This window comes from Hemitrygon akajei, chromosome 7 (genome assembly GCF_048418815.1).
Source record: "Hemitrygon akajei chromosome 7, sHemAka1.3, whole genome shotgun sequence".
NCBI classification, from domain to species: Eukaryota; Metazoa; Chordata; class Chondrichthyes; order Myliobatiformes; family Dasyatidae; genus Hemitrygon; species Hemitrygon akajei.
This window is the reverse complement of record NC_133130.1, coordinates 103,378,796-103,393,466: the sequence shown is the minus strand read 5'-3', so window position 1 is coordinate 103,393,466 and position 14,671 is coordinate 103,378,796. Positions and strand designations below refer to the sequence as shown.

At 47.0% G+C, this 14,671-nt stretch overlaps 1 protein-coding gene across 1 annotated transcript in view; it reads right to left on the bottom strand.

The window, feature by feature from the left end:
• Positions 1 to 515: 515 nt before the first annotated feature.
• The window catches only part of LOC140730754 (beta-3 adrenergic receptor), a 93,944-nt gene continuing 79,788 nt past the window's right edge, over positions 516 to 14,671 (bottom strand). Inside the window, exon 3 of the mRNA XM_073051602.1 lies at positions 516 to 4,155. Coding sequence (XP_072907703.1) covers positions 2,830 to 4,155 — 1,326 coding nt within the window. The 3' untranslated portion in view covers positions 516 to 2,829. The remainder of the gene's footprint in view (positions 4,156 to 14,671) is intronic.

Here is a 14,671-nt window from a genome sequence, read left to right as displayed (position 1 = left end):
TGACCTAGATTCAATTCCCGGCACTGCCTGTTAAAAAGTTTGTATGTTCTCCCTGTGACTGTGTGGGTTTCCTCCAGGTGCTCCAGGTTCCTCCTACATTCCAAAGACATGAGTTAGCAGGATGTAAGTGGGTAGAGTGGGCTCGTAGAGCTGAAAGGGCTGGTATCTTTAAATAAATAACAAGATGTCAATAGTGAGTGGAGTGACATATTGAGGTAAGCAGTATTACTGAGATGGATGTAGGCAATAATGATGTAGGTATCTCAGTCAGGGGACAATGCCAAGTGAAGGCAGATTCAGATGTGAAATAGTGGGGACATGGATGATGGTGGAGGATTGACATTGGTTAGAACCGATGTCAGTCAGAAGATGTTGTCTGCCTTGTCATGCTAAGCTGGTGGAAGTCGGAATTTAAGTCTGGCTGCCAGAGGCAGTGCTGGGGTCAAGAGGGTGCTGCAGAAAGCAGCTGATCAAGTTGGCTTTATTCCATTGAGCAAAGAAGTGGAGTTTGCCCCAATCCACCATGAAAAAAGTGCAAAATGCTCCAAGAGTTGGAAATCTAAAATTGGTTAGCATGACACTATTACAGCACCAGTGACCCAGGTTCAAATCCCATTGCTGCCTGTAAGGAGTTTATACATTCTCCCTGTGACTGCGTGGGTTTCCTCCGGTTTCCTCCCACAGTCCAAAGCTGTACCGGTGAGTAGGGTAATTGGTCACATGGTTGTAACTCGACAACAGGGGCTATATTGGACTCAAAGGGTATGTGACCACATTGTACGTCTAAACTAATTTTTAAAAAGTGAAGAGGTTGAAAATGCACAGCAAGTCAAGCAGCGTCCATGGCCAGTGAAACAGAGTTAATATTTCACTTGCTGACATTAATTTTCATGGTTTCTCTCTCCGTGGATGCTGCCACACTTGCGGAGTGTTTACAGAACTTCTATTCCAGTATGATTTCTGGCAGCTATAATATCTTGCAATTGTCCCATGTAAATCATAGCATCACATTTATATTTCAATTTTAAATGAATTTTCTCATTTTAAACACCAAGATTTTTTAAAAAGATATAAATAAGGTTGATATCACATCATCTTGGGAAGTTCAGAAGAATGAGGGAGGATTTCATTGAAACCTATCAAATATTGAAAAGCCTTGGTACAGCAGATATGGAGAGGATGTTTCCTATCATGGGGGCCTAGGACCAGAGGGCACAGCCTCAGAATAGAGGGGCATCCCTTTAGAACAGAGATGAGGAGGACTTTCTTTAGCCAGAGAGTGGTGAATCTGTGGAACTTGTTGCCACAGACAGCTTTGAAGTCCAAGTCACTGGGTATATTTGAAGTGGAGTTTCATAGGTTCTTGATTAGTCAGGGCATCAAAGGTTGCAGGGAGAAGACAAGAGAATGGGGTTCAGAGGGAAAGTAAATCAGCCATGATGGGCCGAATGGCCTAATTCTACTCCTCTGCCTTATGATCTCATGTGCGGAAATCCATAGTGTTAATGTGCATAATAATTCATCCTTTACAAGAAGGTTGCCTGGATTGGGGCATGCCTTGTGAAAACAGGTTGAGTGAACTCGGTCTTTTCTCCTTGGAGCGACGGAGGATGAGAGGTGACCTGATAGAGGTGTATAAGAGGATGAGAGGCACTGATCGTGTGGATAGTCAGAGGCTTTTCCCCAGGGCTGAAATGGTTGCCACAAGAGGACACAGGTTTAAGGTGCTGGGGTGTAGGTACAGAGATGTCAGGGGTAAGTTTTTTTTACTCAGAGAGTGGTGAGTGCGTGGAATGGGCTGCCGGCAACAGTGGTGGAGCTGGATACGATAGGGTTTTTAAAGAGACTTTTAGACAGGTTCATGGAGCTTAGAAAAATAGAGGGCTATGGATAAGTCTAGTAATTTCTAAGGTAGGGACATGTTTGGCACAACTTTGTGGGCCAAAGGGCCTGTTTTGTGCTGTAGCTTTTCTATGTTTCTATGTTTCATCCCCTTCACTTTTGATTCCTTTGCTAAATTTGATGCAGGTGGGCAGAGGATGAATTTAATTTTCCTTCATTGTATGTGTTTTGTCTCTGATCTTTTGGTCTGTGTGATTGGAGGTGTGGAACAGCTCATTGGAGCACTTCAGTCAAAATATTGTTGTGCTGAGTTAGGTCAGATAGAGAGAAGCCTTTTTCCATTAGCAGCAGATTTAAGGAACTGTGTGGGGACAAAGTGATAAGAGGAGAGAAGAAGGCTTTATGCAGAGGGATATATGTTGTGCTATTTTCCCCCACAAGGCAGGTTAAAGCACTCAAAAGGGAAATTTGAATTCAACAAGGACCTTGGAGAGGGAGGGTAATTTACAGGGTTATGGAGTAAGGGTGAGGTGACTGGACTGCTTTATAAGTGTCAGCATGGGCTCATCAGGCTGAATGGTCTTACCCTGTGCAGAACTAAATCTATGCTCAAACATCGTGTAGGCAGCACACTGGGCTTTTGCTACACATACAAATGTGTGTGGTTTTATTTCTTTCCTGGCCTCCTCAGTCGCTCCCCTACCTGGAACAAGCCTGTGGCTCAGTGTGCAGAGTTCTTAGCCCAAAATGTTGACTGTCCATTTCTTTCTATAGATACTGTCCAACTGGCTGAGCTCCTCCAGCACTTTGTGTGTGTTGATGCAGGTCTTCAGCGTATGGAGACTCTCTCCTGCCTCTTTTGTGCAGCCTCTGCCTTAAGGAGCAGTAGGTGAGCCAACTGCGACTCATTGTTTTGGCACTTTAATGGAGCTGAAAATACCCCATTGGTGGCACCCAAAGTAACACACGCAGCGAGGTTAGAATCGTCTACAGGTCGACGGCATCATTTTCCACTTTAACGATGTTTCCGAATACGTAAGCGGAGGACTGCTTTTCGCCGAAAGTCTGCGAGGGCAGTACCATGTGGTCAGCCTCTGGGGGAAGTGAAGGGACCGTCAGGTAGTGTTTGGGCAAGGGCTCGCCCTGCTGTTCGCCACTGCACCTGAGTGCCCTGCCACAGGGCATGAAGACCAGCGAGGCAGCGGAGGCCGCCGGGCCGGACACCAGCAGCTCTTCTAAGGGCTGGTTGGCCCTGCTGCGGGGCAGCGAGCTGATAGAGAAGACGGAACAGGAGTGGGCCTGGAGCCCTGGCTGTCGGGGACTCAGCTGGCTGATGCCGCTCACATTGGAGCTGCTTCTGGCCGGGCCACCCGGCGGCTTGGCGTGCCGCAGGAAGCCGGTGAGTCTGGCTCCGCTGCCGCTGGTTGCCGCCCCACCCTCCTCCCGCTGGGGTCTCTGTCCCAAGCCCACCTTGGCCTCCAGCCGCCGCTGCCAGTGCCGCAGTGCCTTGCGGAACCGTTTGCTGAGTAGCGCGTACAGCAGCGGGTTGATGTCTGAGTTGAGCAGGGCCAGCCAGTGGGCTGCTGTCACCAAGCCGGACGGCACACTGGAGCCCCGCCGGCCGCCCGCCGCCTCCACTGCCTGCACCAGCCCCACCACCTCGTAGGGCAACCAGCAGCAGAAGAAGGCAAAGATGACCAGGAAGAGGCGGAAAGCGCCGTGGTGCTCGCGGCCCGGGCTAACAACGCCAGCGTACTTGCAGAAGATGTCTGGCGCCCGTCTCTGCAAGCCACGCCGCACTTCCCCACAACCATGCTGGGCCACGATGGGGGAGCTGAGGCTGGAGATGAGGTGAGAGAAGGTGGGCATTTCGGAGGAGGGGCCCTGACCTTCGGCCGGTGCTGGCGACCGCCGCTGCACCTGGTTCTCGATGTCGTGGATACGTTTGGCATGGCCCCGAGCCACCCGCACAATGCGGGCGTAGCAGAAGATCATGACAGCGGCGGGCAGCAGGAAGGAGATGACGGCCATGAAGCCCGCGTAACTCAGACTGTCATCCCATGCCACCGAGCAGCTGCGGATGGCCGGCGAGTAGCCGAAGCGACCCCAGCCCAGCAGCGGAGGGCAGCTGCTGAGCGCCGACTGCAGCCAGATCCACACCACCGTGGCAGCCGTGCGGCGCACCGTGCTCTGCGAGTTGTACTGCAAGCAGTCGATGATGGCGTGGTAGCGGTCCAGGGCGATGGCGGCCAGGGTCAGCACCGATGCCGTACAATACACTGACGAGGTGTAGCCCACATAGAGGCACAGATCCTGCAGCCAGACAGAAACAAAATAAGGAGAGAGTGACTGTCACAACAGTGGAGACACGGGACACAGATCACACACCGGCACTGAGATACATACACATCCACAGGACAATAACCTCTCTTCCGGCCCCTACACACACACACACACACACACACACACACACACACACACACACACACACACACACACACACACACACTCACACACACAAACTCTCTCACACAGACACACATGTACACATCCACAGGACAATAACTTCTCCTCCGACCCCTACACAGACACACACACACACACACTCTCTCTCTCTCTCTCTCTCTCTCTCACACACAGACACACATGTACACATCCTCAGGACAATAACCTCTCCTCCAGCCCCTACACAGACACAGACACACACACACACACACACACACACACACACACACACACACACACACACACACACACACACACACACACACACACACACACACTCTCACACAGACACACATGTACACATCCACAGGACAATAACCTCTCCTTCAGCCCCTACACAGACACAGACACACACACACACACACTCACACACTCTCTCACACAGACACACATGTACACATCCACAGGGCAATAACCTCTCCTCCGACCCCTACACAGACACAGACACACACACTCACACACTCTCTCACACAGACACACATGTACATATCCACAGGACAATAACCTCTCCTCCAGCCCCTACACAGACACAGACACACACACACACACACACTCACACACTCTCTCACACAGACACACATGTACACATCCACAGGACAATAACCTCTCCTTCAGCCCCTACACAGACACAGACACACACACACACACTCACACACTCTCTCACACAGACACACATGTACACATCCACAGGGCAATAACCTCTCCTCCGACCCCTACACAGACACAGACACACACACTCACACACTCTCTCACACAGTCACACATACACACACACACACACACACACACACACACACACACACTCTCATATAGACACATACATACACAGACACGGACGCAAACATGCACACACACATAGACACAGACACATACACCCATAGACTCACACAGACACACACATGGACACGGACACAAACACACACAGGCACAGACAAGCACAGATACATACACAGACACAGACAAGCACAGATACATACACAGACACACGCACACACACAAACACATACATGCGGACCAGCACCAGCCAGGCACTCTGACAAGATAATATTCACACATACCACCAGTGAGATATTGGTAACCACGGGGCAATCCCCCAACACTACAGAAGTACAGGACAATGCCCTCTGTCCTCGACAAACACTTCCAGTCAGATACAGGCACATCGACATAATGAATACCCCCTTCCTCACCCACACACACAACCATGAGATACAGGCACCAGTGCCACAACTCCCCAACACTACAGCTGAAATACAATGACTCAACAGTACACCACTGCTCCATACATACACAATAATACAGGTACAGTGACAGTAAAATACTCTTGCACCATCTACACACACCATCATATACAGGCTCTCTGACATAATACCTCCTCTGCCTCATACCTACCATCGATGAGATACTTTATTGTCACCAAACAATAGATACTAGAGCGTACAATCATCACAGTGATATTTGATTCTGCGCTTCGCGCTCCCTGAAGTACAAATCGAAGTAAATATAATAAAAATTTAAATTATAAATAATAATTAGAAAATAGAAAAGGGAAAGTAAGGTAGTGCAAGTCAGGTCCGGATATTTGGAAGGTACGGCCCAGATCCGGTCAGGATCCGTTCAGCAGTCTTCTCACAGTTGGAAAGAAGCTGTTCCCAAATCTGGCCAAACGAATCTTCAAGCTCCTGAACCTTCTCCCGGAGGGAAGAGGGACAAAAAGTGTGTTGGCTGGGTGGGTCGTGTCCTTGATTATCCTGGCAGCACTGCTCCAACAGCGTGCGGTATAAAGTGAGTCCAAGGATGGAAGATTGGTTTGTGTGATGTGCTGGGCTACGTTCATGATCTTCTGCAGCTTCTTCTGGTCTTGGACAGGACAACTTCCATACCAGGTTGTGATGCACCCTAGAAGAATGCTTTCTACGGTGCATCTATAAAAATTAGTGAGGGTTTTAGGGGACAGGCCAAATTTCTTCAGCTTTCTCAGGAAGTGAAGGCGCTGGTGGGCCTTCTTGGCAGTGGACTCTGCTTGGTTAGACCAAGTCAGGTCATTTGTGATATTCACCCCGAGGAACTTAAAGCTTTTGACCTGTTCCACCTGCGCACCACCGATGTAGATGGGGTCGTGCGGTCCGCTACTCCTTCTGAAGTCAACAACCAGTTCAGATACAGGTGTAATGATATGATAGTACGCCCCTGCTCCACCCACACACACCGTCAGTGAGACACGGACACACCGATGGGACTGCCCCACCCTCACACACCATCAGTGAGACACAAACACACCGATGGGACCGTCCCCACCCTCACACACCGTCAGTGAGACACGGACACAGTGATGGGACCGTCCCCACCCTCACACACCATCAGTGAGACACAAACACACCGGTGGGACCGTCCCCACCCTCACACACCGTCAGCGAGACACGGACACACCGGTGGGACCGTCCCCACCCTCACACACCGTCAGCGAGACACGGACACACCGGTGGGACCGTCCCCACCCTCACACACCGTCAGCGAGACACGGACACACCGGTGGGACCGTCCCCACCCTCACACACCGTCAGCGAGACACGGACACACCGGTGGGACCGTCCCCACCCTCACACACCGTCAGCGAGACACGGACACACCGGTGGGACCGTCCCCACCCTCACACACCGTCAGCGAGACACGGACACACCGGTGGGACCGTCCCCAACCACACACACCGTCAGCGAGACACGGACACACCGGTGGGACCGTCCCCACCCACACACACCGTCAGCGAGACACGGACACACCGGTGGGACCGTCCCCACCCTCACACACCGTCAGCGAGACACGGACACACCGGTGGGACCGTCCCCACTCACAAACACCGTCAGCGAGACACGGACACACCGGTGGGACCGTCCCCATGGCATGTGAGACTGGTGAACCCAGAGGACAATATATCACTTCTAACAGCATTCAGTAGAGACAGGAACAGAAGCGGAATTCACACTCGTGACTACCAGCAACACCATTCATTGAAGCATAAGACATTCCCTCCACCTAGTACCACAGCCCCCCATTTGGTGAGGCATCGAAGTGTCCATGGTGAAACATTGCCTCAAATGTAGGGAGACAGCAGTACTAGGTGGAGAATCCCCACTAGCTTTCTGTGAGTACAGGAACACCTACTGGGAATTTCTCCTCCCCCCCCCCCCCCCCCAACCCCACCACTGTTCACTGAGACACGCATTCCCCTTCATCACCAACAGGGCCGTCCTCTATCACTTCCCTCTCCCCCCGCACCCGTCCATTCAGTCAGACAAAGAGCCGCAGGGTATTCCAGCCCGGCCTGGAAACTGAACAGTGCACTACCATTTAATGAGAAGCAGTAAATTCTAGCCTTGTGACCAAAGCAAATCGTCCTGCAGTCTCTATATTAACACCACAGTAACCTTTGGTGAGAGGGAAGTTTCATTGCTACTGAGGGAGGATTAGAATTTACTCGAATGTTCTGCTGGGATTTGGCCTGCGCACAATGGGCTGAATTATCTGTGTTAAATAAATATACGCACAGGAAATTAAGAGATTGTTGTCACTTATTTCCATGGTATTTGTTGTTTTGCAGCATGATATCCTGAATATCAGAATCCTAATGCAAACTCCAGGAAACCATTCTCACTGTATTGCACTCTGTTGCATAACAGGCATGAATTTTTAATAGCATCCTGTGCTATAAATGACTGCTTAATGATCCTCCTGGCCTTAAAATGAAGTTTATCCTTTCAGATATGATGCTTAAATATTTGGTCTCCACAAATGTCTGCTGCATGTAATCACTTATCTCAGTGACTAAATCTGGATTTTTAAAATTATTTATTCAGTCACAGGAAGTGGACATTGTTGGCAGATTTCTCTCCCATAAGTATATCGGTGAACCAGATGGATTTTTTTAATAACTATTCTGTAATTTCATGGTTGCATTATTAATATCTTTCCTGGACATTTCTCTTGCGATCGCAAAACTGTGTTGGACATTGATAATGCAAGATACCATAGGCCTGTTTAGTGCAGAAGCAGGCGTCACGGAAGCTGTGCAGCCTTGGATGTAATTAGGACCAGGCCTCAAGCCACGGGCTTGCCTGCTGCTGCAGTCCAGTGCTGGAGCGATGCAGCATGGCGTCCATGTTCGGTTGGGGATTGGCCTCTCCCAACCGTGCTGCCTTCCAGTGTTCAATTTGTGGAATGACAGGCTGGATTGTGTGCATCTGTGCACTACTTGGAGATTACCATCAAACTGTGGGAGATGTCGCTTGGGGCTGTTTTTGCATGTTTGTGCTTTTTCTCACGTCAGTGACATGTCAGTCCATGGTCTCCTCTACTGCTGTGATGAGCAACATCAACATAATGAATATGGTTGGAGGAGTAACCATATATTCTGAAAGGCTAGCTTCCAACTTGATGTCATGAGCTTCAGTTTCTCAAATTTATGGTAATTGCCCCCCCCCACCTTTACCATTCCTCATTCCTGTTTCTCTCACCTTTATCCTTACCTGCCTATCACCTCCCTCTGGTGCTCCTCCCTCTTCCCTTTCTTCCATGGTCTTCTACCCTCTGCTATCAGATTTCCTCTTCTCCAGCCCTCTATCTCGTTCACTAAATCTCATCTTTTATTCTTCAGTACTGATGACAGGTCTCAGCCGCAAACGTTGACTGTACTCTTTGCCATATATGCTGCCTGGCCTGCTGAGCTCCCCCAGCATTTTGTGTGCGTTGCTTGAATGTGCTGTGTATGTTTGAATGCACTGTGTATGTTTGAATAGTGACTGTGTGCTGTTTGAATGCACTGTGTATGTTTGCATCTCGGCTCCAGAGGAACGCTGTTTCGTTCAGCTGCATTTTGTGTGGTTAAATGATGTACTTGATTTGATTTTTATTCCATATTCATTTAATTACTTCAAGAACACAAAACAGTGTAGAGAACAGGAACAGGACCTTTGGCCCATCATTTCTGTGCAAACCACGACGTGATACCAATCTAAAGTAAGTCCAAAGCTGTATCCCTCTATTCCCTGCTTGTTCACATGTATGTTTGAACACCTCTTTGTGTTGTTATCATATCGGACCCACCATCTCCATGGCACCAATTACCCGCATCTACTACTCTCTGTTTAAAAATAAATTTATTTATATTTATTTAGCGATACAGTGCAGAACAGGTCCTACTGGTCCAACGACTGCCCTGCCCAGCAACCCACCTATTTAACAGTAGACTAATCACAGGGCAATTTATAATGACCAATTAACCTACTAACTGGTACGTCTTTGGACTGTGGTTGGCAACTGGAGTTCCCAAAGGAAACCCATGCGATTCACAGGAAGGACATACAGACGGGGCCAGAAATAGAACACAGAACAGTACAACACAAGAACAGGCCATTCGGCCCACAATGTTCTGCTGAACCAGCTAAAAAACAAATCAAAAAACCCCAAAAATGAATTCCTGCTTCCTGCAGAATGTCCATATCCCTCCATCTTCCTCACATCCATGTGCCTATCCAAATGTCTATTAAAAGCCTCTAATGTATTTGCCTCTACCACACCAGGCCACACATTCCAGACATCCACCACTCTCTGAGTAAAAAACTTACCTCTCACATCCCCTTGAACCTACCCCTCTCACCTGCAATGCATGCCCTCTGGATTAGACATTTCTACCCTGGGGTACAAAGATATTCCCTGTCTACTCTATCTATGCCTCTCATAATTTTATAAACCTCTGTTAGACCTCTCTCAGCCTCTGCCACTCCAAAGAAAACAACCCAACTTTGTCCAGCCTTTCATGATAGCACATGCCCTCTAAACCAGGCATCATCCTGGTAAACCTCTTCTGCCCCCTTTCCAAAGGCTCAACATCCTTCCTATAGTGGACCAACCAGAACTGTATGCAATACTCCAGATGAGGCCTAACCAGAGCTTTATAAAGTTGCAGCTTGGACAATGTCTCCCATCCACTCCATAATGTACTGGTTAGGCACAGGAGTACGTTCAGCCAGAGACTCATTCCACCAAGATGCAACACTGAGCGTCATAGGAAGTCATTCCTGCCTGTGGCCATCAAACTTTACAACTCCTCCCTCGGAGTGTCAGACACCCTGAGCCAATAGGCTGGTCCTGGACTTATTTCCACTTGGAATAATTTACTTATTATTATTTAATTATTTATGGTTTTATATTGCTATATTTCTACACTATTCTTGGTTGGTGCGACTGTAACGAAACCCAATTTCCCTCGGGATCAATAAAGTATGTCTGTCTGTCTGTCATAAACTCTTTACCTTGAAACTCAAGCATTCCATAACCACCCTATCAACTTGTGCAGCTACTTTCAAGGAGCTATGAACTTGGATCCCAGGATATCTCCACTCAGCAGCACTTAACAGTGTACTGTCTCCTTGCATTCGCCCTACCAATGTGCAACACCTCACATTTATCTGGGTTAAACTCCATCTGCCATTTCTCTGCCCATATTTTCAACTGCTCTGTATTGCACTGTATTCTTTGCCAGCCTTCTACACTATCCACAACTCTACCAATCTTGGTATTATACGCAGACTTACTAACCCACCCATCTACATTTTCATCCAGGTTATTTAAATACATTACAGAGGTCCAAGCACAGATCCCTGTGGAACACCATAATCCAGTTCAAATAAATCCCTTCAACCACTACCCTCTGGCTTCCAAGCCAGTTCTGAATCCAAACAGCCAATCTGCCACAGACCCAAACATCTTAATGTTCTGGATTTTTCTCCCATGAGTGACATTGTCAACTGCTTTACTAAAATCCTTGTGGACAACATCCACTGTCCTACCTTCACCAATGTCTCGTCATGCCTCTCCCTAAGTAGGCCACTGTTTTCCAAATGCTCATATATCCTATCCCTAAGAATTTTCTCCAGCAATTTCCCTATAACTGACTTGAGACTCACTAGCCTATAGTTCCCAGGATTTTCCCTTGTTCCCTTCTTAATTAGAGGTACAGCATTAGCCACTCACTAGTATTCCACGAGCTTGCCTGTGGCTAGAGAGGCACAAAGATACTGGTCAAGGGCCCAGCAATCTCATATCTTGCTTCCCTCAATAATCTGTGGTAAATCCCATCAGGCCCTGGGGCATATCCACTTTAATACACATTAGGAGGCTCAACACATCCTCCTCCTTGACATTGAAACACCTAACATATTTATACACTTAGCACTGATTTCCTGGTCCTCCATATCTGTTTCCTTGGTAAATACTGAAGCAAAGTATTCATTAAATACCTCACTCACATTCTCTGCATCCAAGCAAATGTTTTTCTTTTTATCCTTGAATGATCTTACCTTCTCCCTAGTTATCCTCTTGCTCTTGATGTTTGTATGGAATGCCTTGGGACTCACCTTAATCCCACTTGCTGAAGACTTTTCATGGCTCCTCCTGGCTTTCCTAGTTCCCCTCTTAAGTTCTTTTTACAATCATCATGTGCCCAGTTTGACCCTAACTTCCAAAGATTTACCTACTTTTCCTTCTTCTTCTTGACTAAACTCATCACCACTTTGTATATCCAAGGTTCTCTTTCCATCCCCTCCTTCCTTCTAACAGGAAAATACCTTTCCTGTACTCTGTGCAATTAATCTTCAAACACCCTGCACGTCTGATGTGGACTTGCCAGAAAAAAAACATGTTCGCAATTAACTCTTATTAGTTCCTGCCTAATGCCCCTGTACAAACCCCATTTCCAGAAAAGTTGGGATATTTTCCAAAATGCAATAAAAACAAAAATCTGTGATATGTTAATTCACATGAACCTTTATTTAACTGAAAAAGGTACAAAGAAAAGATTTTCAATAGTTTTACTGACTAACTTAATTGTATTTTGTAAATATACACAAATTTAGAATTTGATGGCTGCAACACACTCAAAAAAAGTTGGTACAGAGTTAAAATAAGATTGAAAAGTGCACAGAATATTCAAGTAACACCGGTTTGGAAGACTCCACATTAAGCAGGCTAATTGGTAGCAGGTGAGGTATCATGACTGGGTATAAAAGTAGCATCCATCAAAGGCTCAGTCTTTGCAAGCAAGGATGGGTCGTGGCTCACCCCTTTGTGCCAAAATTCATGAGAGAATTGTTAGTCAGTTCAAAAGGAACATTTCTCAACGCAAGATGCTGAGAATTTAGGTCTTTCAACATCTACAGTACATAATATTGTGAAAAGATTCAGAGAATTCAGAGACATCTCAGTGTGTAAAGGGCAAGGTCAGAAACCACTGTTGAATGCTCATGATCTTCGAGCCCTCAGGTGGCACTGCCTAAGAAACGATCATGCTACTGTGACAATTATAGCCACCTGGGCTCGTGAGTACTTCGGAAAACCATTGTCACTTAACACAGTCTGTCGCTGCATCCAGAAATGCAACTTGAAACTGTATTACACAAAGAGGAAGCCATACATCAACTCTATGCAGAAGCGCTGGCGAGTTCTCTTGGGCCCGAGCTCATCTCAGATGGACCGAAAGACTGTGGAACTGTGTGCTGTGTTTAGATGAGTCCACATTTCAGCTAGTTTTCGGAAAAAATGGGTGTTGAGTTCTCCGTGCCAAAGATGAAAACGACCATCCTGATTGTTATCAGCGAAAGGTGCAAATCCAACATCTGTGATGGTATGGGGGTGCATCAGTGCCCACGGAATGGGTGATTGCATGTACATGAAGGTACCATTCACTCTGAGGCGTATATTAGGATTTTAGAGAGACATATGTTGCCATCAAGGCGACGTCTCTTCCCGGGACGTCCATGCTTATTTCAGCAGGACAATGCCAGACCACATTCTACATGGGCTACAACAGCGTGGCTTTGTAGACATAGAGTGTGTGTGCTTGACTGGCCTGCTGCCAGTCCAGATCTATCTCCTATTGAAAATGTATGGTGCATCATGAAGAGGAGAATCAGACAACGGAGACCACGGACTGTTGAGCAGCTATAGTCTTATATCAAGCAAGAATGGACAAAATTTCCAATTGCAAATCTACCACAATTAGTATCCTCCATTCCAAAATGATTAAAAAGTGTTATTAAAAGGAAAGGTGATATAACACAATGGTAAACATGCCTCTGTCCCAACTTTTCTTGAGTGTGTTGTAGCCATCAAATTCTAAATTTGTGTATATTTACAAAATACAATTAAGTTGGTCAGTAAAACTATTGAAAATCTTTTCTTTGTACTTTTGTCAGTTAAATAAAAGTTCACATGAATTAACATATCACAGATTTTTGTTTTTATTGCATTTTGGAAAATATCCCAACTTTTTTGAAATGGGGTTTGTAATTTGCCTTACTCCAATTTAAAACTGTCCTGCAAAGACCATATGTATCCTTATCTATCGCTATCCTGAAAGTTAAGGAGTTGTGGTCACTGTTGTCTAACTGTTCACCCATTGAAGGGTCGGTCACCTGGCCAGGCTCATTACCCAGCACCAGGTCCAGTACAGGCTCTCCTCTCAATGGACCATCTATATATTGGTTTAAGAAACCTTCCTGGAGACACTTAACAAATTTTGCCCCATCTAAATCCCTTACACTAAGTAGGACCCAGTTTATATTAGGGAAGTTGAAATCCCCCAGGACATCAACCCTATTATTTTTACACATTTCCTTAATCTGATTACATATCTGTTCCTCAATATCCCAGTGGCTATTGGGGGGTCTATAGTACAATCTCATCAGTGTGATTGCACCCCTCCTGTTCCTGATTTCCACCCGTGGACTAAGTGTCTGACCCCTCCATTATGTCTCCCCTGAGTGCAATTGTGATATTGTCCCTGACTAGTAGTGCAACTCCACCCACTCTTTTACTCTCTTCTCTATCTTTTCTACATTAATTATCCATTCCTGCCCAACTCTCAAACATGTTTCAGTAATGGCTGAAACGTCGTAGTTCCATGTATTGATCCATGCTCTAAGTTCTTCAACTTTACCCATAACACTCGTCGCGTTAAAATACACACTTCATACCTGTTATTTCAAATTTGCCTTTTGGTACCTTTCCTGACATCTGCCTTCTGGTCCAATCCTTCACTTACTGATTTGGCACTCTGGCTCCCAGCCCCCTGCAAAACTAGGTTAAATCCTCGTGAGTAGCATCATCAAACCTCCTGGCCAGGATATTGGTTCCCCTCCAGTAAAGGTGCAGCCAGGCCCTCTCAAACAGGTCACCCCTTCCCCAGAAAAATTCTAATGATCAAAGAACTTGAAACCGTGCCCCCTGCACCATCTCCTCACCCACTCATTCATCCATGCTATCATCCCAT